The sequence below is a fragment of the Myxocyprinus asiaticus genome, chromosome 4 (assembly GCF_019703515.2).
Source record: "Myxocyprinus asiaticus isolate MX2 ecotype Aquarium Trade chromosome 4, UBuf_Myxa_2, whole genome shotgun sequence".
Lineage (NCBI taxonomy): Eukaryota > Metazoa > Chordata > Actinopteri > Cypriniformes > Catostomidae > Myxocyprinus > Myxocyprinus asiaticus.
The window spans coordinates 2,163,476-2,189,395 of NC_059347.1; the positions used below are offsets into that span (position 1 = coordinate 2,163,476).

The 25,920-nt window shown below is 37.2% G+C and overlaps 2 protein-coding genes across 3 annotated transcripts in view; both read left to right on the top strand.

The window, feature by feature from the left end:
* The window catches only part of fam78ab (family with sequence similarity 78 member Ab), a 432,829-nt gene extending 431,438 nt beyond the window's left edge, over positions 1-1,391 (top strand). Inside the window, exon 3 of the transcript XR_007896331.1 lies at positions 1,381-1,391. The gene's annotated coding sequence lies outside the window, so the exon portion shown is untranslated. The remainder of the gene's footprint in view (positions 1-1,380) is intronic.
* LOC127435688 (G-protein-signaling modulator 1-like) overlaps positions 1-25,920 on the top strand; it is a 43,716-nt gene extending 17,796 nt beyond the window's left edge. Inside the window, exons 2-14 of one of the 2 annotated variants that reach the window (XM_051689324.1) lie at positions 2,372-2,593; positions 3,263-3,398; positions 5,468-5,610; positions 5,992-6,115; positions 6,315-6,430; positions 7,094-7,264; positions 7,504-7,612; positions 8,690-8,804; positions 10,851-10,921; positions 11,281-11,424; positions 18,744-18,900; positions 21,273-21,478; positions 22,983-25,920. In XM_051689324.1, the coding sequence (XP_051545284.1) occupies positions 2,372-2,593; positions 3,263-3,398; positions 5,468-5,610; positions 5,992-6,115; positions 6,315-6,430; positions 7,094-7,264; positions 7,504-7,612; positions 8,690-8,804; positions 10,851-10,921; positions 11,281-11,424; positions 18,744-18,900; positions 21,273-21,478; positions 22,983-23,189 (1,921 nt within the window). In that variant the 3' untranslated portion in view covers positions 23,190-25,920. The remainder of the gene's footprint in view (positions 1-2,371; positions 2,594-3,262; positions 3,399-5,467; positions 5,611-5,991; positions 6,116-6,314; positions 6,431-7,093; positions 7,265-7,503; positions 7,613-8,689; positions 8,805-10,850; positions 10,922-11,280; positions 11,425-18,743; positions 18,901-21,272; positions 21,479-22,982) is intronic. The other variant, XM_051689322.1, reaches the window with a different exon arrangement.

Consider the following 25,920-nt stretch of genomic DNA (forward strand, 5'->3'; position numbering starts at 1 on the left):
CAACATTTTCTAATAGTTGGTGTTTATTAAGTCAAGCATCACAATTACAATTGCTCATAATGATTTTATCAAACTTCTAACACTAAATGTTATACTTCAGTGTGTAATTCGTCCTACACTGTTTTTGCTACAGACATGAATGATAGCTCAAATAATATGTTTAAATAAGGTGTGCTGTGATTTTACTAAGTGATTATATTGATGATTTCCCCTGATGGACAATAGAAATGATGAAAAAGCCCATAGACTTACATTGACAAAGGGACTCAAGTCATATTTAGAGACCAGAATATCAGAGAGACCTGAGGGTGAAAGACTCTTTTTACTTCAGCCAATAACTAACCACCTGGAAAGCTATAGAAGACTCAGAAAAGTTTAGCATCACCCAGAACACCATAGCACCCACCTAGAACACCATAGCACCCACTCAGAACACCTTAGCAACCATCCAGAACACCAAAGCAACAACCCAAAACACCGAACCAATCACCCAGAACACTATAACAGCTGCCTAGAACTATCTACCATCCAGAGCCCCATAGCAACACTCTAAACATCAGAGCACTGTCAACCATCCAGAGCCCCATAGCAACCACCCAAAACACCCTAGCAACCATACAGAACACCCTAGCAACCACCCAGAACAGCCTAGCAACCCCCTAGAACATCCTAGAAACCACCTAGAACACCCTAGCAACCACCCAGAACACCATAGCAACCACCCAGAACACCCCAGCAACAACCCAGAAAGCCATAACAACCACCAAAACACCCTATCAATCACCCAGAACACCGTAGAAACCACCTACAACAACAAAAGCAACTATTCAGAAAACCATAACAGATACCCAGAGCACCCTATCTACCATCCAGGACACCATAGCACCCACGCTGAACATCTTAGCAATAGCAACCAACCATGCAGAACCCCACAGTGACCACCTATAACACCACAGAAACCACAAAACACACTAGAACCCACCTAGAACACCCCAGCAACCACCCAGAACACCATAACAACCACAAAAGCACCTAAGTAACCACCCATAACACCCAATTAACCACCCAGAATACCATAACAACCATCAAAACACCCTAGAAACAATGGAGAACACTATAACAACCACCTAGAACATCTTAGTAACCACCCAGAACACCATAGGAACCACACAGAATAGCATAATAACCACAAAAACACCCAAGCAACCACCCAGAACCCTATAGCAACCACACAGAAAACCCCATATTTTCTGCAGAAAATGCAAAAGTCCAATTGTTTTTTTTTTTTCTTTTTTTTTTACTTCAAAACAGAGAAGAACACATTATTTTCATTGCATCTAGAGAGGAAAGAAATTTCACTGAATACAAAACAAATGAGAGGTGGATGTGAGTCTCTGTGCTGCTCCTGCCAGAATTTTTTCCCGAACACAGCACTGAATAAATCTCTCTCGCTTCACAGCAGCCAAACCAAAGCACGACTGCTTCAGACATTCATGGAAAGAAGCCGTTTTATAGAGCTGCTTGTCAAAGCATGACTAGATTTAATTGCTTTCAGGCCATTGGAACACTGAGGCTCTGAGAGTGAGATGGAAATATGTTTCATGTTTAAGCATAGTTAAGAAAACAAAATCCTGGCAAACAATAAATGGATTTAAACACAGACACATAATGCATGCTCATCATCACATATTTGGGCTAAATCACATCTCTGCATAAAATTCAGGCTTTGGAGTGTTGCTTACAGACATTCTTTTATGGCAAGTTCAGAGATATGCCAGTATTCCACACAGAGGGAATAAAACATCCTTATTTTAGGCTTGTTTTTCAGTAGATTTGTTGAAATGATACTGGCATTCCTCTTGTATTTTGTTCTTCTTCATTGAGGTCAGTTGTGTTGAATCTAAATTTAGAGTTGATACCAATGTTCAAACCCTTCCTAAAGCATTCATCGGATCTTCCACGAATCATCTTCAGACCACGTTGGCCAACACTTTTTAAAAGCTTTTTGATAAACCAAATCATTCTTGTGTAACACATCATTGAATTTGATGACAAGATACCAAAAAGGATCAGAGGCTGTATGTAAGCAATGCTTTATGTAGCGACATGAAACTTTGCATGTGTCATTGCAACCAAACCCTGACAATATAATATACATTTTGAGAAGAAAGTAGCCCTTTTATCAAATTTATAAGCAGTTTTATTTAAGTTTTTAGTAATTCTTCTTATGGCTTTTAAACCATTTGGATTATACCATCTCTGGTGGTCATTTTAGGCAATCAAATATTATTGCCGTTGTTGCCGTTGGTGTGCTTTGCACAGTAATTGCTGCTTGCAGCTATATTTATTCCTGAATCTCTTGTTTTCCCAGAATGGAGGCGTCATGTTTGGAGTTGGCTTTGGAGGGGGAGCGTCTGTGTAAAGCGGGAGATTTTAAAGGCGGTACAGCGTTCTTTGAAGCTGCAGTTCAGGTGGGAACAGAAGATCTGAAGACCCTCAGTGCCATTTACAGTCAGCTGGGAAATGCTTACTTCTACCTGAAGGAGTATGGGAAAGCCCTGGAGTACCACCGCCATGATCTTACACTCGCACGGTAAGATGAGTGAATCTGAACATCTCAAACACTGACAAACAAGACTGCAAAGTTAAGGCCCAAACATACTCTGTGTAAGTACGTGAACGCAGACGCCTCTTGCTATGCAAGCTCGATTTCACACATCTTTGCGTTGTGAAATGTGTCAGAGTGCAATTCATAACCTAATGCAAGTATGCGCTGTATTCTCAGCATTGCTGTAAGGGGCGCTACAACGGATTTTCTTTTTTCAATCAACAACTGTCATGGCGGAGCAGCAATTTAAGGAGAGTCTTGCCGAACAAGTTAGATAATACAAAAATATTTTTCTGTCGTCTTTTCAGCAAATACAGCACACACTCTTCAACTGTCGACATGTTGACTCCACCACATCTGGTTTCGTGGCGCCTAAAAAACTCTTTCGCCCCCTTGTGGTCAAAGGTTTGTAACGGCCAGAGCAATGCAAGAGCACACGTAATGTATGTACAACGGGACCACGTGTTGGCCATGCATTGGCGAAGCGCTTGCATCTGCGTTTGCGTACTTGTGTGAAGTATGTTTGGGCCCTTAATGTAACAGCTCGGGTAGTGACAGTACCCTTTGGGAAGTTTCACTCAAAGGTGCAGTTTCAGACATATAGTGTATCCCACAAGAAATGAGTTTAAGAGTTGCAGCATATTTTTTCGTCAGGACAATAGGCGACCGGATTGGTGAAGGGAAGGCCAGCGGGAATCTTGGAAATACTCTGAAGGTTTTGGGTCGTTATGATGAAGCAGCTGTGTGCTGTCAGAGACATCTGGACATTTCACAAGAACAAGGAGACAAGGTGACAGAAGCACAATCATTACATCCTACTGACCACATGAATTTCCTCTTTAGACTGCAATAATAGAATAATAGAATGTAATAACTGCTCAGCTAACCCATTACTGAATTGAAGGGTTAGATTTAATTGCTCAAGACAAGCATAAATCATTAAAAGGCCATTATGTTCAAAGAAAATATACTGAGGGTGTAAAGTTTTGCTCCATTAACGATTTGCTTCAATAATATTTCTTTAAAATGACACATCATGAAATCTGAAATTTGGTCTTGATCACATACATGAATTCTGATTCACAAAGACAGTGTATCCTAACTGGAGTGATGATCCAATGCGTCCCCACCACAGATTGGGGATTTGGATGTGGTGGATTTTAACTACTGAAAATATGAAATATACAGTATGTATTTTGAAATTAATGTCCACTACATTGGTTGTAATTATAGCTATATTTCATCATTTAACTCTGTAATGAATTAAAATTTTCTTATCAGAATGACTCCATCTAAAAGATAGCAAGGTGCTTCTTCAACTTCGCACACTTTCATCACTGTGGACTTCCAGAAAGTAGAATATTTTTCACATTCTCATTGCTGGGGTGTTCTCTCATTAGTCTATGAACAATGTCCATCAGTGTGTGTACATGCATCACAGGAGATTTACGTGATTCCAGTCATGAAAATGTTCACCGCAGTGTGATTTCCAGGACATCTCAAATTCTGTAGTGTGTTTCAGAGAATTCTGTGCTGACACTGATGGAAATGACATTTATAACTTCATTTTTAACAAACTCCGGTATCGCAAAACTCCGGTTTATAAAGGGGCCACATCCATTTATGACTAGAGTTCAATTACATGAAATTTCTCCACTTGGCTACACTAAATACAAACAATTAAATCATATTCCCACATTTTTTGCATAATTTGACAAATTTACAGCTTGATTCGAAATGAGGCTAATAAAATCTTCTGCTCACAAGTTGTATTATTTCCCTTGATCTTTCTTTGTTTTGTCTCTTGTTTCATCTCAAGCATGCTCTTCACTGACGCTTTTGTCAGCTTGGTTCACAAGTGCACTAACTTTTGAAAAAAAAAACTGAATTAAGGGCAAAATTGTTTGGTGTCAGTGGTGGACAGTCGTAATTTATGAAAAAAGTATAGAAATCATTTTCACACTATTAATATTGAAATGTTTATGTTTATTTCACTATAAAATTAGATGATCATAGTTTTAAACATGTAATAATTTCTGTTTTTATAGTTCAATATTGAAAGTCTGGGTCTGAATGCTAAAACAATCAAGTCTGTATATAAAAGAAACTTAAAGTACCAAAAATAAATGATGAAGGCCTGGTAACAAGTTTCCAAGTCAGTTTTAATGAGACATAAAAATTAAATAAAAAATTAAAATCACTCCCTGGGACACAAAATTATCCTGCAATGATATTTCAACATCAGGAAGCTTTCTTGTACTGTTGCTTCTGTATTAATAAGAACTGGATGGTTAAATTAAAATGGTATAAGTTGTAAAATAACAGTATTTATGCTCGTTAACACAGTTAATGAAATTAACATTGTACATTTTTTGAACTCTTGTTCACTCACAATACATATATCAGCACCGCACTTTATTAGCCTCAGACTGGACTCACATTTTATACTTCTCTTAATAACGCACTGGCAACTGACTATCAACTGACAGCTGAATGTCAACACAACACTTCATATTTATTTCCACTGATTGCATGGGGGGGGCGTGGGGGTACAGTGTATTTTTATTGTATACAGTCTTCTTATTTGCGTATACTGTATATTGTATATTATTAGGTGTATATTTTATATTGTGTAACAAGATGTGTAAATTGTGTTATGTGTAAATCAGATGTATATTGTAATTGTCATACTGCTATGTTGCTTGGAACTGCACCCAAGACTTTCACCCACTGTTGCACTTGTGTATATGGTTGAATGACAATAAAGGGATTTGAATTTAATGATTGCATAAACATTGTTCAGGTTTGCATGTTTGGCATTTGTGGATTAATACTGCTGTGCTCTCTCTGCTGCTGTAGGTCGGGGAGGCCAGAGCTCTGTATAACATTGGGAATGTGTTTCATGCGAAGGGCAAACAGCAGATTTGGGGATGTTCTCAAGATCCTGGAGATCTTCATCCCGATGTGAGAGACACACTGCAGAGAGCCACAGCCTTCTACGAGTGAGTCCCACATGTCGTGATCTGATCACATTACTGGATGCCGAGCAGAATGCACTATTAACAGCCACATTTAATAGATACAGCAGGAACATAAATGAGACACAGAGAACCAGACGTGTCAGACAGGGACAAACAGGCTGAAACAGTCATTAGTTGCTCCAATATGTTTCTCTGTTTACTGGCAAAACATTGAGAACAGGAAACTCTCCTCTCCTAGAAAGAGTTGTAGAAAGAGGAAAATGTTCTAATTGTTAAACTTACTTTTATATGGAGAAAATGGGATCTTTATTGGCAGAGAAACCCGAAAGTGATATGAGTATTAGGTAAGATGGATTCATTGTTTTTATGTGGTTAACAGAGCTATTTGTGCCTCTCTTTCAGAATGAACCTGTCTCTGGTGAAAGAGTTGGGTGACAGAGCTGCCCAGGGACGAGCCTTTGGTAACCTTGGCAACACTCATTACCTGCTGGGTAATTTTGTTGAGGCCATCAAGTTCCACAGAGAGGTGCGACACTGACGTCACCGAGCAAAAACAGCAATGACATAAACACAGACCATTATGTGAAACTGTTTTGACATAAACTGTGCGTTCAATCATGTTTATGTGTTTCAGATTGGGACTTTAACTTGCAACGTTCATTTCAAAGTTTATTCTAACAGGATTTGCATTCAAAAGTAACACAATTCATGCTTGTTATTCTCAGCGTCTGTCCATTGCCAAGGAATTTGGTGACAAAGCAGCTGAGCGGAGAGCGTACAGTAACCTAGGCAACGCTCTCATTTTTCTGGGCCAGTTCAGTACAGCCACAGAGTATTACAGGTAAAAATGACTACACAACGCCATCTAGAGGACATGCCATGTGTAGCACACAGAATGTGTATGCATAAGCACACTTGCTCTGTGCATGGCCACAGTAAATTCACATACTTCTAAATCACTAAAAGTATGTACTTCACTGGTAATGGGAAAGTACATGATTTTGAGTAAGCAGTGAGAAAATAAGAGTGTGTCAGTATGATGACATCTTGTTACAGACCTTCTCTTCACTGCTATTACGTTAGCATGCTAGTGTTAGCATCTAGCTAAATTAAAACTCATTATTCACTGTTCAGGTTCATACATTTACCGCTTTTGTATACTGAACTGGAAAATAAAAGAAAATGTGTCATTTTTAAAGCGTTGTGTCAATGAAGCTGCTTTTGACTCGAGACTTTCCACGGCATTTGCACGCATGTCACCAGCAGATGTGTTTTGAGTGTTTCAAAACAGCGAATCATTTTGTGAAGCAATTATTTCAAATTATTCAAAGTTTTGAAAAGCTTTGCTTCTCCCATCACTATTTGAGGGTGGGCTCTTTTGACTTGGACCAGTAAACAACCATCCAGAACACCCCAACATCCTAGCAGTGAGTTTTGCAGAGGCAAGCGCCACTCATGTTTCTAGAGGAAATGTAAACCAGTAGTTTCTCTGTGGTGTTTTCAGGAAAACTCTGCAGCTGTCTCGGCAGCTGAAGGATCAGGTGATGGAAGCTCAAGCATGTTACAGTCTGGGAAACACACACACGCTGCTGCAGGAGTACGAACGTGCCATAGACTATCACCTCAAACACATGCTCATCGCACAAGAACTCAGCGACAGGTCTGAAATCACCAGGTCTCCACGAAGAGTCTAGAGCTATTACACTCAATTAAGATAACCCTTAAATTAATGGCAGATATTTAGATTCGCCTAGCAAAATATATCTTTTCATATTTCTGATTTATATGTAGACTAATGACACAGTTTGTCTACTTGCAAAGACCAATACGTTAACAAAGTGGGGCAAGAAGTTCAACCAGAGTTATCAAAGAGCAACATCTAAACAATAAATCTTTGTTGTTGGTCTTTTGTAGGGTTGGAGAGGGCCGGGCGTGTTGGAGTCTGGGTAATGCTTACGTGTTGTTAGGAAACCACCGTCAGGCTTTACACTACACCCGAAAACACTTGGATATCTCCAGAGAGGTGAGCACAAACTGTGCTTTCTTGTTAAGCTGGATGTGTCCAGCAACAGTCCTCGCTTCTCCTCCTTTAATCTTTAATATGTGCTTATCTTTAAAGGGATAGTTCACGCAAAAATTTAAATTCTGCCATCATTTACTCACTTTCATTTCAGTCATGGCAACTCTCGGAATAAATTTAGGGTGTAATAATGGATATGACAAGTCAGGTTTGGTCTTGGCGGACTTCAAGTATGAAGACTTTCTGCTGCTTGAACAAACATTAATGCTGTGATGAGCATGAAAGACACAATTACACATTCAAACATACAATCTGCCTGAAGCAGATCTAGACATGTGGTGGTTCTGAAGAGGAGGAGGAGGCTTTCAGAGAGAAAACTCCTGTAGCATGCTACACTTTAAATGCTAGACAAAGATGGAGTATTACAGTAGCTTGGACCATGTATTTTTTCTTGACTCAATGATAATCATGTAGCTCAAAACCTGTTTGATTTTTCTCTGTGAAACACAAAATACAGTGTACAAAATACAATACTACTTCCATATAAAAATGATGATTAATTCGGTCAAGCTCCAAAAAGCACACTATATATATATATACAGTATTTGCTGTAAATATTCCTCTCCATCTCACAAATTGCATTCCCGTTTGTGTTGAAAAATTACGGCAGGTTTGCTGTCATTGCCTTTGTATCTCGTGTCACATGACCGATTTGAATATTTTAATATTCATGACTGCAAACGTGATTTGATGGCTATGACCGAGGCTGAGATTATCTGTGAGAAATGACTTGAAATTTAGTCTGTTCCTCACACAATGCTATCGTATGACTATGAAAGACTTGAAATAGAGCACACAAGTCCTATGTACAACTTCCATGCTACTTTTATAATGCTTTTTTGTCATTTTTGGACATTGACATTGCAAAGCACAATTTACTTTAATTTTGAAATGACATGATGAGGTTGTTTACATTATTGGTTGAACTATTCCTGCAGCTCTTTCCTTGTCTTTGCTCTCTCTCTCTCTCTCTCTCTCTCTCTCTCTCTCTCTCTCTCTCTCTCACATACACACACACAGATCGGGGACAGGAATGGAGAGCTGACAGCTAGGATGAATGTCAAGGAGCTGATGGAAGCTCTTGGGGTGAAGGAGGCCGATCTCTCTCCATCTGACTCTGAGTTTACAGTGCAGGGTAAGAAAGGGAAACCTTTTTTGTAACTAGACAGGTAACATGTAGGAGAGACCAGGGCTAATTGTCACATTAACACTAGTGAGTGAATATTTCTCAGAGCAGTTTTAAATTTGAAAGTCAATTTTTATATAAATATAAATCTTGACTATAAAAAAAGATACATTTCATAAGCCCTTTGACCATTATTGTCCTGGAAAGCAAGGCATTTAAAATTTATTATAAACTATTTAATGGGTTTTCAGTAAAAATGAAATAGTGAAACAATTATGACACTCAAAACAATTAATTAAATAGCAAAAATGTAAATGGAAACATACAAATACATGAAGCAATTGTTTTGGCCAACATAAACTGTAATTAATAAATTGTAATTGTAGTTGTAGTTATATTTCAGTTTAGAAGGATGGAACTCACACAAATCTTCTAATTTAAAGCTAAAGTGTGTAATGGTGCATTCATGTCATGTCGGAATTACTGTAGCTATGATATTCTGACTTGTAAAAGCATTAACGTCTTCGTAGAACACGGAATTACAAGTTGTGAACTCGGAATTCTATGAAAGCTCCGAGATGACGTCATGTAAAAAGAGCCAGTATGGCAGCAGCCTCAACAGCTGAAGGTAGTGAACACATTTTTCTGTTTGAGATGCCATTTGATTATGCCATCTTTACCTGGAATGCTTTTTTTGTTCTTAAATTATTATTATTATTATTAATGTCTGTGCCGCTGAATGGAATTGCAAAAATATATATATTTTTTATTCCAAAATAATTTTTTAATACTCCCCTTTCTTCTATAGACCAATCCTTTGGCAATGTTACCGCTTACGTCAAACACGGAAGTGGTGGCAAAAACCGTGCGCAAAAAGTAAACTTTTATCAAATTCAGTTAATTATTTTGAGGGCTCTCGTGGACGGCTGTGGCTTCAAGCCATCAACAGAGCTGACTGGACTGAGGAGATCATTTCAACTCACTGCTTTGCAGCAAACATTTATAGCGAACATTATTACATGTTTGTTATGAACTCATATCATTATAATAATTGTATAGCTAATAATATGTCTGTATTTATGATGGTTTTGTATCGTGCTTTCATTTAATCATCTAATCAAATCTAACACAATAGTCTACCGGCTTTTTACCACCACAAGGGGATTGGTCTATTAATCGAACAAATGGATAGTCCAGCCCCCAGCTCACGTCATTGGTTGAGTCTATGTTGTTGTGTCGGGCTGGACGAGCCACATAAAACATACAGATGAATTTAATAGTGCCACAGAGAGAGTGTTTACAATTTTTGAGAAAATTAACCTATACAACTGGCTTACTTGTTGTTGTCTCTGCAAATTTCGCTAAGATAAGAGAAAGTAGTTGAACATCGAAAAAATTACATACTTCAGCTTTAAGAGGGGTTTCAACTGGGTGTTTGAAACCAACAAACAAAACCACTGCTAGAGCACAACTTGCTCCCTGCACTGCTTTCAGTACTCTGGTTTGAACTAGTGCTGTTTCATTTGTGAACAAATGTGTGTTTTTGAATGAATCTTTTAAGTAAACAAATCGTTCTCATTTACTTTTCACCATTGTTCTCTATTGTGCTTTTTAAGTAGGCTGACTACTCAGAGCATTTGTCTCATAACAACTCAATTGTCGCCACCTACTGGTGTAAAGATGTAATCTGCAGAAATGCTCACTGTACGAATCAGTGAAAGAATTCAACATGAACAATTAATCAAAATACCCAATACAATTTGGAAAGCCATGAATGCAGAGTAGTACGAATAGTGAAGCATCCCAGTGCTGTTAGGGTGAATATCATATACTGTACAGTATACTGTACATATGTACAGTATGCATGTGTTAATTTGATTATTTGGGAAGAATTAATGTCACAGGAAATATGACATGAATATGAGCTTCTGTAAAATAATGCTGTAGTAATACTTTTGTGTATGACAGTCCAAAAATTGAATGTTAACATGCCATGTCAGTAATTAATATTACATGAATGACCCTTAACATCTTGTGCTTGTGTTCTCTTGACAGGTGCCAGACCAAAGTTCGCCAAGACGAGCAGTACGGACAGTGTTGACCTCTGGAAATACAATGCTGAAAAGGTAAAATAGTCATTATCTGATTTGGTACTCTTCATTTTGCCAAGTAAAAATCTTCTGTTTGTGCTAGAACAACATTCTTGTCAAACAAGCTTAATCCAAACCCTCTCCCTTATCTAAACCCTAACCATACCCATTAACCCCTGAAATCAAAGGGAAATTGTAGGTTGGAATATATGCTGTTGAAGACCCTAATCTTAACCCTAAATGCAACCCTAACATCTGATTGGTTGATAGGAATGTTGTTCCAGGACCAAAAAGTGTGTTCATTCAGCCACATGTTCTTCATGGTCACCCACTGTAGGAGACAGTCACGCAGAGATACTAATATCGCTTCACAATCATTTTGTTGTGGATTGCAGAATGGTGATGGTCCTGATGTTGATGGTGTATCGAGGAGGTCGAGGAACAGCAGAAGGAATGCAGACAGTCATTCGTCTGATGAGAGACAGTGGATGGACTCGCCTGTAGACACGGATGACATCACTGTTCAAGTCACACCTCCAGTGAGTATCTGTCTTGCTGTCTGTCTGTGTATCTGGATCATTCTTAGGAAAGGGGGCCATCAATGCATTCAACCTCTGAGACCTCCACATGACTGCTGTGTGCATTTTCCATTTCCCTTTTTTATTTTTATCTAGTAGCAGCTAATAATCAAGCAAAAAAAAAAAAAAAAAAAAAAAAAATATATATATATATATATATATTTTCTTTTCTAGAGCAAATAGTTTCCTAAAAATTGATGTCCACATATGTGTGATGCAGCAGTTTCCTTCAGGAACAAAGTGCATGCTTATTATGTTCAACTAATAAGAGAGAAGTCTCATTTTTTGGGCAACTGGAAGTGGTGATTTTCTGAAAATGTACTATGATAAACCATTGAGACTTTGGTTTCATGGAAAAAATGATTGGAACAAAATTAACTGGTTATTAACCAAGGCAAGTTTATTTACTAACCAGTTACCAACATTTGGTACCAACCCGTTTTCCGTCACGCTTTGTGAAATTTCCATCCATCCATCCATCATGTAAAGCTGTGGTTTTTGTAATGTTACTTTCTCATGAGTGTTTGATTATTTCATTTTGCTGAAATCGTAGCTCAGGCTAAACGAGCAGATGTGCTTGTGTTCAGGCTTGAATTGATTCCATGTTGTAAAGTGCTTCACTGAAGGTTTCACCTGATAGCATTAGATCTGTGTTGCACTGAATCAATACACATGGTTGCACTGCTGTCAAATGCATCCGTCTGCTCACACGATCAAGAGAATATGACAATATTACATGTTACAAATACTATTATTAATATTCCATCGTTTTTTACATTTCACAGATGGTCAGTCTGTCTGTATATATTGTCATAAGATATATAGACAGCCTTAAGATTCTTCTTTTTACCTAGCTGATTAATTAAACCAATTAATAATTATAGTCCATATTTATTATATTAATTTGACTATAGTTTTACATTAGTAATTTTACAAAGTAATTTTCCAACACTTTCACTGAGTAGTAATAATAGCAGTATTTGTCTGTGTAGGGTTTGTTCATGTCTGATGTTCCCTAATGAGGGTCATTCAAATATTCCAGAAGCTTTAATCGTGTGTGTCATATGAACGTCTTTCACTGAGTTACAGGGCTCGTTTTAGCATTATTCCTCATTGGTGTGTAAAAAGACCTCTCTCCTTGACCCTGCACACACACACACACACACACACACACACACACACACACACACACACACACACACACACACACACTCTCTCTCACACACACACACTCTCTCACACACACACAGTGTGCATTGGTTGGTTTAGGGTTTGTGCTTTTGATCAAAGGCCATAACACTGGGTCATGGGGTTTCTGTGGAAGCCATTATGTTATTTAGTCAAAGACCTTTCACGGCCCATTCTCTCTCTCTCTCTCTCTCTCTTTCCCTCTCTCTCTCTCTCTCTCTCACCCTCAGTGTAGCCAAATTATTGGAGTAAATGCATCGACAGCTGTAAGAGCTGAACAGGATGAGAGAGACAGACAGACAGAGAGAGAGAGAGTGTAGAGAGGGTTTAGGGAGACATTGAAGACTGAAAGACTTCATGATGGATTCTCTACTATGATCAGAAGAATGACAAACATACAGACGCTTGTGGAGGGAAAACGTGAGGCTTTATCTGCATACTTTGACCTGTGTTTTAAAAGTGCCTTTACACATATTAATAATAATAGTAATATTTTTTGTCTTGTTTTTTTTATCATTCTTTTTTTGTCTTTTTTCAAGTTAAAGCTTAACATTCTTAAAAACAAGATACATTTACTAAGCAAAACTGTAATACTGTTGAGATATGTTTTTAGAGAATATAAATTAAATGAAAATGTTGTGAGGTTTATGCTTAAAACGTAAAAAAAAAAAAAAAAAAAACGTTCACCAATGTTTTTGCCAAACAAACTTAATTCAAGATATATTCTCTTTAATCACGTCTAAATGCTGCAACCTGGTTCATAGAATCATTACGTTACTATAACTACATTTTTGCAAGATTACTGGTAACAATTTACAATAAGGTTGCATTCTTTAACATGAGTTAATGCATTTAGTACCATTAACTAATAAAGAACAATATATATGTTTACAGCGTTTAATAATATTTTTTAATGTAAGTTTACAAAAATACAACTGTTCATTGTTAGTTCATGTTCATAGTGCTAACAATTACGTATGCAACTCTTGATTTTAAAAATGTATTAGTATATGTTGAAATGAACTAACCAATAATAATAAATGGTGTAAAAGTCTTCTTTTTTGGTTCATGTTAACAAATGTAACCCTTATTGTAAAGTGTTACAAATTATTTTTAAGTGGCTTTTTCACATTGGAAATGAACACTAGAGGCGCTACAACAACAATGACTTTTATTCACTTTCACACAAATCACGAGTAAAACAGCAGATTATCAGTTCATAAACAGTTACTTTTCACCCTGTTCCTCACACAATGCTATCTTATGACATCTAAACACTTTAACTATAGCGCATGATAGGGGTTGCACAGATTAGTCAACTAAAACCAACGTAGTCGACACCGTCAGCCTGAAGTCGACTAGTCGATCACAACATGATTTATAAAACACATTTTTTTAGGAAATACAGTGGGTGTGAAGCCCGATGGCTCAGCACTGACAAAGCGCAGTGGCTTAAATATAGGCTGTTTTGTTATGTCAGACTCACATTAAAAGACACACACACAATGCACTTCAGAACCGCTGTTTGTTTACTGTGTCACTCTGCTCAACAACACAACGCATAAACAACAATCTTATGCATCTGTATTGCACATCTGCATAGCGCTGTATCAACATTGATAATGTTCAGAACATGCCATGGGTTACTCTGATAAAGATGATGCAATGGCTACCTTAACCTGCAATATATGCAAACTAGCCTTCAAATATAAACAAAATACTAGTATTATGTTGTATTATGCGTAAGTGTTATTAGCTGACCAAGTTGCTGTTCGCTCTTTCAAGAACATGATTCTCAACAGTTAGAAAAATGCTTCTAGTTGGAATTCGATGACCTGACAGAATACGTCCCGATTGTTAACTTTGTGTGGTGGGACATCTAACTTAGATTCTGTTTGCTTCTTCAGGAATTTTATTCGGCGACAGTTTAGATAAGCGCTTCAAGTTGGAGTCCACTGACATGACAGAATGCAACTTCATTGTCATCAGCACACTAGATCCCGTGTCTCCCCATAAACCATCCGAACAAGCAACGGGACAGGAAACCGCCTGCAGCTGTCACACTTCTATTGAATAGGTGCTTACAAGGAGATAGCGTTATGGTTGAATTTTATTTTACATACAAAACATTGTGTTCATAATTTTCCTCTCAGGTGCCAAATTACAATGCATGTTTGCATGGCAACCTATAGGACTCCATGTAGTGGTTTGGGGCAGAATGACATCATGACTAATCAAATTCGACTCAACTAATGCTCGACTACTGAACTATTAAAAGTCAGTATTCGTGCAACCCTTAGCGCATGACTTAACATTTGCATATAACCAAATACATTTACAAGCTTGTTTGTGTGTGATCAAATTGTGCAGTAGCTCAACTGATAGAGTGTTGCACTTGTGATGTAAAGGAGTGGGGTACAAGTCCTGAAAAGCACGCGATTCCACACGTGAGCCGAATGTGTTTTTCATCTCACATTTGCTTTTTCTGACACTATCGGTTAGGTTAGGGTTTTAGGTTTAAGGGAGGAAGGTTAGTTTAGTTGATTTAAAACTCGATAGAGCATTAACCTTAAAAACGTCATCTGTTTGGGAGAACATTTAACTCGCTTTTAGCACCACACAGCTGACATTTAGACTTGTAACTGCCACAATGCCATTATGAAATTTTTTGCTACATTCACATAATTTTTTATCAGACCAGGCACACTTTACATACACAATTTTGCTTCTGAAGTAAATGTATTTTGTTTTAAGGGTATATATATATATGTTGGCAACTCTTTACATTAATGTTCCATTTGTTAAGGCTTTATAAATGGCTTCATTAATAATTGATACATTAACAAATGCATTATAAATCATTGATATGCTGGTATATCAACAAGCATTAATAGGGCAACTTTCATGCAATACTTACCAATTAATGAGCATTTTAACTTACATGTTATAAATGCTTAATAAATACTCTTACTCAGAATTATATTAATAAAAAATACAAAATACCCTAATTCATGTCACAATGCATCAAATATATACTATTATAGTGAGATTAAGAGGTGGGATTATGTGTGTTTCTATTCATGACTGTAATGTCTTGACTCACTTGTGTTATCACTTTCATTGTCACGTTGATGTCAAAAGAATGGGGTTACTCCGAGTGCTGTCCCAACATAATTAGTTCTATTTACCTAAAGTCCTCTGCAAAAACACTTTTCAGCTCTTCATGCTCATTCACAGCAGATATTATATAATAACGCCTGATGACCATTAAACTATACTCAACTTTATGTACAGGTTTATAATGTTAACAACTCCTTCATATGTCTCCACTTTCAGATTTTCATGTGAAACTAATTATGAATAGGTATTATGAAACATTTATACATGTATTATATGACATGTAAGTTAAAATGCTTACTATTTAGAAAGTATTACATGACAGTAGCCCTATTTATTCATGTTGTTATAACTGCATATCAATGATTTATGATGCATTTTTAAACAAGTTATTGGTCATTAATAAACACTTTATAAGCACTTAACAAAGGGCATTATAAATGCTTAATAAATGAAAACCTCATTTACTGTTTTTAGTTCAACCTTATTAAATGCTTTATACAGTATGTGTTCACTTTACATTAATGTATATTTTCATTGGTTACTAATTCTGAATACGTGTTTTTTTGAAGTATTTATAATATGTGAGGTAAAATGGCTCATTATTAGGGAAGCATTAAATGACAGTCGGCCTTTTTATTTGTTGTTATAACTGCATATCAGTGATTTTTAATATATTCATAAATGACTTATTTGTAATTAATTAACCCATTTATAAGCCCTTAACAAAGGGAACATTAAAGTGTTACTGATATTTTTTCTTGATAACAAGACAACAATACTGATTAAGAAAATAATATTTGCAGTTGTTTAAAAGTAGACCATTAATGACCCTAAATCATCACCCCCCTCCCCCCCTCAACCCTTCCCGACCCATTTCTCTTTTCCATAATCAGAGATCTCACCCGCCCCCCTTCATAATGAGTTGTTTTCCCACAGTAGGACAAAGAGAGAGAGAGAGAGAGAGAGAGAGAGAGAGAGAGAGAGAGAGAGAGAGGACACTTAGAGAAAGGCAGAAATGGCAGAGGACACACACTGATGGAATAGAGCAGGACGTTTCTTTAATTTGATTGGATGATTGTCACCTGGTTGCCGGATTAGTGAATCACTCAATAAGTATTAATGATTATTTATTATTGAGTATTACAATTATATTGCACTGCTGGAATTGTATTTTATTATATTACTGGACTGAGCTTCAAAGATGTTGAACTGTTGTAGCTTAAAAACTTAATTTGATGTGGTCTGATGGTGGTCAAATCAATGGTTTGGATGGGATTGTAAAGCTTTGACATTATTGGTGATTGTCTAAAAAAATAAATATGCATAAACATTATTACATTATGTGAAAATGGTCATTCACTAATATATATTTAATGATGCAGTGATAATGAATAAGGGTTTGTTGAGCAGGGCCGGGCCGGTACAGACACATTTCACAGTGTTATTGATTAGTCGTTTGATTGTGTCTGTCCTGTAAGAGCTCTAACATTGATTGATCCATGATCACTTAATCTAATGATCAGACATGATGCCTTTGTGCACTAGTTTTTAACGTGGCATTTATCCGATAACAACCAAGATGGTTTGTTCAGTCATTGTTGACATCAGTCTTTAAATAAATCTCAAACATTCAGAGTAACACAGGACAAAACATTCATCTCATTTGCTTGGATTTGTCTTGAGATGATCAGTGTAATTAAAACACCATTTGATGTTGTTTTGTGGGCTTTATGAATGCATCTCACATCATTTGATGGTGATATTGTAGTGCTATTCAGTTCTTTAATGTCAGGTTTAAATGGCTGCAGTATATTGGGCACTGTGGATTTGAGTGTGTGTGTGGCTGGACACTGAAAGGTCATTGTGATAAATTCACTCTTTACACAGAGTTGTTCAGATTGAGATAACAACTCACATGAGCATTCACTAAAGTCAGGAGGATAGATTAGCCTGCACCAACACATGACCAGCTAACTCACATCACCACACTACTAACCCAAGACTGTACTGGCATTAAACCTTGGTAATAGTGTATTGTCAAACAATTGTAAACATACGTGTGGGAGAATCTGACGAAGCTTGTTCAGAACATGTTTGGCTCAAATTTCACCCCTTTGCATAAAGAAAATTAAGCCTGTTTTTAAAACTATTTAAGACTTTGAATTGTGACATTCTTTTCATGAACATTAAGCACTTTTCTAGAGGACAGGGAGAATTTATTTTTAGAAATTGCATTGCATTCCCTCGCAATAGCTTGATCCATATGAAATGAACCATTTATTTATTACAGTAACTATGTCATTTGTAATAAAACCACAACCAGAAGATTTACCATGGTTTTACTACAGTAACCATATTGTAACCATGATATCCATGGTAAACCAATAAGAATGATACAGGATTGGTTACTGCAGGTTAAATATAGTGAAAACATGTTTAATTTTCATAATAAATTACTTACCATGGTGTTACTATAGTTGAACTGTGGTAACCATGTTTTTTTTTTTTTTTTTTTTTTTTTTTTTTGCAGATTTGGTTTTCCTTTATTTACCTATTTGAACTAAGGTTACTGTAGTAAAATCTTTGTTAATTTTTGTAAGGGATGGATACTGGTATTGTAAATGAACACAAAATAAGTATTAGAGAATGCAAAACTATTTTAGAAAATAAATTCCCTCCCTGTCCTTTAAGGGGTCCTGTAACGATGTTGCTGGCGCTGGCAATGACAAAGACGATGGCGATGGTGTAACAAACCCAAGTGCAAATTTATTCCAATGTGTATCCAAAAACCCTACCTACCAACATGAAGCAAACATAAACATGAACTTGGCTTGACATAGACTTGGCTTGACATAGACTTGAAACTCACAACCAAAGTTACATTTAACAAACAATACCTGACAATGGACCATGGAAAACATGAGGGAAAAATACATGTTTTAAATGAAAGTTTTCATATGTATTTTGTGCAGAAGCTGGGTTGTGACCCATCAGATGAGGACTGCTTTTTTGACCTGTTGAGTAAGTTTCAGAGCAGTCGTATGGATGACCAGCGCTGCCAACTGGACGAGATGCCCGATGGAGAGGACGCAGGAGGAGCGGACGAATCTGCCCTTAATGACATGATCGGTCAGTCACATTCACTCTCTCAAAGTCAACATCACATAATAAATATCTACACCGATCAGCCACAACCACCTGCCTAATATTGTGTAGGTCCCCCTCATGCCACCAAAACAGCGCCAACCCATTCTGAAAGGATATTCTTCTCACCACAATTGTACAGAGTCGTTATCTAAGTTACCATAGCCATTCTCTGTTGACCTCTCTCATCAACAAGACATTTCCGTCCACAGAACTGCCGCTCACTGGATGTTTTTTGTTTTTGGCACCATTCGGAGTAAATTCTAGAGACTGTAGTGTGTGAAAATCCCAGGAGATCAGCAGATACATGTTATGCTGCAGTTATGCTGACGATTCACAGCTTTATCTCCCATTGAAATCCGGTGACTCTATACAGACTCTACTGGACTGTTTTGAGGACATTAAAGGCTGGTTGGCAAATAATTTCCTCCAGCGTAATAGTGACAAAACTGAAGTAATCATCTTTGGTCCTTCTAAGTCCAGAAGCTGTCTCGCTAGCAAGCTAGGCCACCTCTTTCAATATGTAATGCACATGCAAAAAACCAGGGTGTTATTTTTGATTCTTGAAAAACAAATAAATACTGTCATAAAAAATAGCTATTATCAATTGAGAATTATTTCCAAACTCAAATCATTTCTGCCTTTTCATGACTTGAAATTTATTACATCACGACTATACTATTGCAGTTCTCTTTATCTAGGTCTCCCTCAGTCCTCCTTAATACGACTGCAAATGGTCCAGAATGCAGCTGCAAGGCTGTTGACAGGTTCTAAAAAACGTGATCACATTACCCCAGTTTTGGCCGCTCTTCACTGGCTCCCTGTCTATTTTAGAATTCAGTTTAAGATTTTGCTGTTTGTTTTCAAAGCCCTTAATGGGCAGGCTCTATCATATATCTCAGATCTTATTCAACCGCATTCAGTTAATAGGTCCCTTAGATCTGTCAATAAAGCTCTGTCCCACGGTTACGTCTCAAACTTAAAGGTGATAGAGCCTTTGTAGTCGCTGCTCCACGTTTGTGGAACAGCTTGCCACTTGACATTCTATCTCTGTTTTTAAAATTAGGCTCAAAACACATTTTTATTTTGGCCTTTTCAGCATAATAACTCCATACTAATATTGTTGTTATGCTTTTCTTAAATGTTGTTGTATTGTATTGTATTATGCATTTTATAATTTGTTTTTATATACTCTGTGCAGCACTTTGGTTAGTGTAAGCTGTGTAAAATGTGCTTTAGAAATACATTTTACTTACAGAAATACTCAAACCAGCCCATCTGGCATGAACAATCATCCATGCGATTATCTAATCAGCCAATCGTGTGGCAGCAGTGCATAAAATCATGCAGATACGGGTCAGGAGCTTCAGTTAATGGGGAAAAAATGTGATCTCAGTGATTTGGCCGTGGCATGATTATTGGTGCCAGATGGGCTGGTTTGAGTATTTCTGTAACTCTGATCTCCTGGGATTTTCACACACAACAGTCTCTAGAATTTACTCCAAATGGTGCCAAAAACATCCAGTGAGCAGCAGTTCTGTGGATGGAAATGTCTTGTTGATGAGAGAGGTCAACAGAGAATGACCAGACTGACAAAGTCTACGGTAACTCAGATAACCGCTCTGTACAATTGTGGTGAGAAGAATATCCTCTCTGAATGCTATTCTGAGATGCGGGTTGGCACTGTTTTGGCAGCACGAGGGGGACCTACACAATATTAGGCAGGTGGTTTTAATGTTGTGGCTGATCGGTGTATATTCACATCAGTATTCTTCAGATATTTCAGATTTGTGAGACACAGAAATGTTTAGTTTTGTGCTTAGATGCAGTTTTAGTCATAAGCATACTTCTGTATTCTTTTTTTTTTTTTTTTTTTTTTTGTGATTAACATTTTTATTAATTTTTCAAAATAAAGAAAAACAAAACATATATACAATGACTCAACATTAACTCCCACTACTTCCCCTCCCCAATCAAGAACCCCACCTGACCCCAAACATATTTCTGTATTTTTGAGTAAAATATTCAGCAGGAAATAATGTTCAGTATTAGATTGGTTAGTGTAAAGTGAGCAATTATATTATTTCTTAATATGAATTTTTAAGAACTGCTCACACAGTATTGGTGTCTTCAGCCAAAAAAGAAGGATTATGGAAACAAACATAGTTCTTTCTTCAGAATAACCTGCACTGAAGAACTCACATTAAGATCAGGGACATTTATAAAGCAATAAATAAAGAACATTTTGAATCCTGTCTTCAGCTTATTCATTCAGTAAAAAAGCTCTCCATTCCACTAAGATCATCAGTGTGAAATTTAGCATTTATCGAAATATATATTTTTTCCCTCCTTGTCAGGCACCAGTCTCCTATCATCTCCTCAAACCGAAGAGCTGTTTGACTTGATTGCCAGTTCTCAGAGCCGTCGTCTAGACGATCAGAGGGTGAGCGTCAGCAACCTGCCCGGACTCAGAATCACCCACAATAATCTGGGTCACCTGTGCGGAGAGGGCGATCCTCAGGAGCCCAGCGACGACTTCTTCAACATGCTCATCAAGTGCCAGGTGAGATCATGATAAATGAATAACGCCAGATGCTGTTATAGACACTTTAACTGAATACATTTACATGCACACCAATACAATGATAACTACTAAAAACCATCTTATTAAACAAAACGACAATGCAAGAAAATCACGTTTACATGACATTTGAAATCATCTGATTATTCTCAGCTTTTGACGTCAAAAATGTAAACAGTCATACCCATACATTGTGCACATTGTATAACGCATTAAGAATCCTGGTAAAGGTGTTTACATGCAACACGAAATTGGGGTATTGTGTGTTGATCGATTTTGCTTAAACCATTTATGACCTTACCCTGATAAAGACATTGTCGATTTATTAAGTGTAATCGGTGTAAAATTGTGCATGTAAACGTGCAATGTCTCAGAATTTCAAATTTCAGTTTCACATTTTTTGTGATTCATTTAGCTTGAAATCACTTACTTATTTAAACCCAAAGTAGCTCTGTAGCAAATGCTACAGCATTTTATGCCATCATACAGTAATTTGATCCAAATGCATATTTTTATTTTGCTGTCCTCTGATCTATTTTTTTGCCGCTCACATACCTAATTTAAAGGCAGCATCACATCTCAGAATGCAGGGCCATTTTTAGCTATAAGCGATATAAGCGAGCCACCAGGGGGCCCCACAAAGCAAGGTCTTTTTTTTTTCTTTCTTAAATATACTAAAAGCTGTGAGTAAGTCTCAGACATCTATTATGGTCCAATTAGACAGGTATAGGGGGCCCACTTGTGGCTCAAGAGGGAAGGGAGAATGCAATGATTTGGTGGTAGTTGGGGGGGTTGATTGAGGGGGGTTCCAAGTAGGATATCACTTAGTATGCTCAGACATGGCCCTGCCAGAATGAATTGCTAAGAGGCAAGTACAAATTTATTTTATTTTTACATTTAAGAGTCCTCCAAAAACATAACTCAGTGGTGAAACATTACTTTAATATGAGATCATTTCGGGCATTTCAAAATAGTGAATCATTTTTTGAAGCAGTTAATTCATTTGATTCAAATTCTCGTAAAATGTAGTTTCTCCCAAAACTACCACCCAAACCTTGGTCCTTTTTATGTGCTCATTTTGCAAAGGTGCCTGGAATTGCACCTGGAAGGCCCGCCCCCATTCCTAATCCTAACCATATGGAGCCTCTAAGGCTGAGTAGCCTGCCAGGAACATCTCTAGGCACCTTAAAAATATGAAGTTGGCCAGCATGAAACCATAGAGCAAGAATCACTACAATTCAGACAAGGGCGCCCTCTGGTGTCTGGGTTGTGATCTAGCCTGCCTACTCAAAAAATACCAATACAAATTTGTAGACTATTTCACCCACTAGCTTTTGTGTGCTGTATATTTTTGTGCTCATTGAGTATCACATCATTAGCTTAGCAACATGCTTAGAAGGCAGCTGCTTATGTAGACAGCTAACAAAAGAGCCCTTTTGTTACATTATATTGCACAAGTCTCATCACTGTTTATTTATGTGTTCAGTCGTCCAGGATAGATGACCAGCGTTGCTCTCCTCCTGAGGGTGGTCCGCGGGCCCCTACGGTGCCTGACGAGGATTTCTTCAGTCTCATACAGAGAGTTCAGGCCAAACGGATGGACGAACAGCGTGTGCATCTCCCATCAGATGATCAAGATGAACAAGAGCCGCCTGAGGCTGAGAGAGAGCCAGGGGCCGCAGACTCTGGGTAAATCCACTGGGGCCCACAGGAGACCGGGCCCAAATATGGACAACAAGAACCAGAAGGGGAAGGATGTTTTTTTGTGAGAAAACAGACTCTTTAATGAGATGAAAAGAAATGTGCACTTCAGAGTCTGTGACGTGTGCTGGTATTTTGCGAACGCATGTGAGATAAAAGTTCACCAAATTGCAACGCAATTGCCAACTCAGTATACTGTGTAGTGTTACACCTCATGTGCTTTATAGCCAATTATCCATAAAGTTTGAGTTTATATTGACTAGATTAATGGACATGCCTGCATTTCCATTTGGATAGAACTTTCTGGGGGGATTTCACAATGAATTAATTGCGTCCACTGATAGTGTTGTTTATTTGCACATGCTGTCTGCGCTGTTTTTGCACCCTATTCGTTAAATATAATGCAAAACAGGTAACAGACACCTGTTTAAAAAAAATAAAATGCTGAACGCAGCTTACACAACATAATATCCCATCTTACCAGTTGGTTATGAGTGCTAGGTTGTAAATGATTCCATGATATACCACTGTGATCCAGCACCTGAACTGACTCGATAAAATGCTGAAAACTATGCTGCACATCTGGATATGACCAGATATAATGCTCTTCTCCATCATTTGATCATTATTTGATGAATTGTTGCTGCCATGATCAATGCAAAATATACACAAACATCTTTTATTAATAAAAATCTATTTACCACTTGCTTTTTTGGGGCGGTAACAGTGCAGCATTGACAAATAGCATCAGACAAATAGCGCTTATGTTTGTGAATCTGGCACATTCTATAATAATGTTTATTTGCGTAGAAAGGAGCCATGTGAAAAGAATGAAAAGAACGACAATTAATTAATTTGAATGTGCATGGTGCAGCAGTTGTTCAGCGCATTTAACACGTCGGACACATTTAAGTTGGACTGCGGGAGGTTTGTAAATGAGACGCAGGTTTACCATGTGCTAAAGTGGCGCAACTGTTTAGTGAATTCACACCTTCTCATTTGTCATCATTTCTTGCATACTGCCTTAATTGGATTCTGACGGAGCCCCTTAGAGGACAAGGACAGTATTGTAACTTTAGTAACTATGGCTACAGTAGTAAAACCATGATTAATTTTCGTAAGGGGTAGATAAAGCTATTTCAGAAAATAAACTGCCCAAACTGTCTTCTAAGGGGCTCCGTTAATTCGCAGACTCTGATTGTATTCCTTGATATTCTGTAATTTATGAGCACTTCAAGGAGTAATGTTCTGGTTTAGTGTGTGTGTTTAATGACAGTATTAGTGTTGCATCACTGCCAGTGTTAAAGAGCTGCTAACTTAGACCTTCCTAATCGCAAGTGCATTTGGGTTCTGCTTTTATATCATGTTTTCATTTACCTCCAAAATTAAGACATTAGAGCTGGTTGTCCTCTTTTCATTATACTCTGTTTCAGTCGCATTTGAAGATATAATTGTTGTTAACTCCACATATGTATTTATTAAAAGTGTTGATAAAAATTGTTATCTTTAAAAAAGACTGTGAAAATAATTTTAAGTATTGATAATTGTGGGAACATAAAAGTATGTGAATGTTCATGGTACAAAACTCATTTACTTCATGTATGTTTGACCCACAGCGGTTTGACTGATCTGTGTGGGACAAAGAAAAATTGAAAGTGATTTGCCCCGCAGTGGGGGTTTTGGCTGCTTCAGTTTTCCATCATTAGGTCTGAGTCAGTTGATTGAGTTTTCAGATTTTTGCATGATGCTATGGTGTTTTAGTAATTTGTGGCCGAGCTGATCTTCAGTCAGAATAATGGCTTTCTCGTGTTTTTTTTTTTTTTTTTTTTTTTAATTATTATCTATTTTGTTAAGAGGTAAAAAATTTATGATTTATCAATCAATGTGTGACTTTGTTATGGGTTAGGCCGATGTATGATCCTTAGACATTAATTAAATAACTTTATTCACTATTTAAGCAACAGATTCACAATAGTGATAATATGAAATAATTTCGGGCATTTCAAAATAGTGAATCATTTTGTGAAGCAATTAATTCATTTGATTCAAATTCTCATAAAACTTTGTTTCTCCCAAAACTACCACCCAAACTTTGACCCCTTGGTCCTATTTATGTGCTCATTTTGCAAAGGTGCCTGGAATTGTACCTGGAAGGCCCGCCCCCATTCCTAATCCTAACCATATGGAGCCTCTAAGGCTGAGTAGCCTGCCAGGAACATCTCTAGGCACCTTAAAAATATGAAGTAGGCCAGCATGAAACCATAGAGCATTGTGCTTGTAACCAATCCTCATTTCTATTAATCAGCTTACTTTATTTTACTGCAGTGACCAAATGTAGAGTTCACTGACTCCAATTTAACAGATGGTTTTATAATATGGAAACATCTGAATTTAGGAAGTATGTAATTCATTCATGATGACATGAAGTAAAATATAGAAATAAACAGATTGAATCTGTCACATGTATTTAACTAAAATTTAAATGCAATTAAAATACAAATCATTAGTTCATCTGAATTATTTTGCTTAACCAGATTATGTTTGATTTCTGCCTTACAATTGCCAAAATATGGTGTGAGAAATAATCTGATAACCTTTGAAATTTCACTGCCCAAATGTACAAAATTGTTTTATATTTATTTTCTGTTCATGAACATGGGAATAAATCCCTTTGCTTTTAATAAAATGTCAATAAAATGCTGTTAGATGCTTGTCTTATTCAA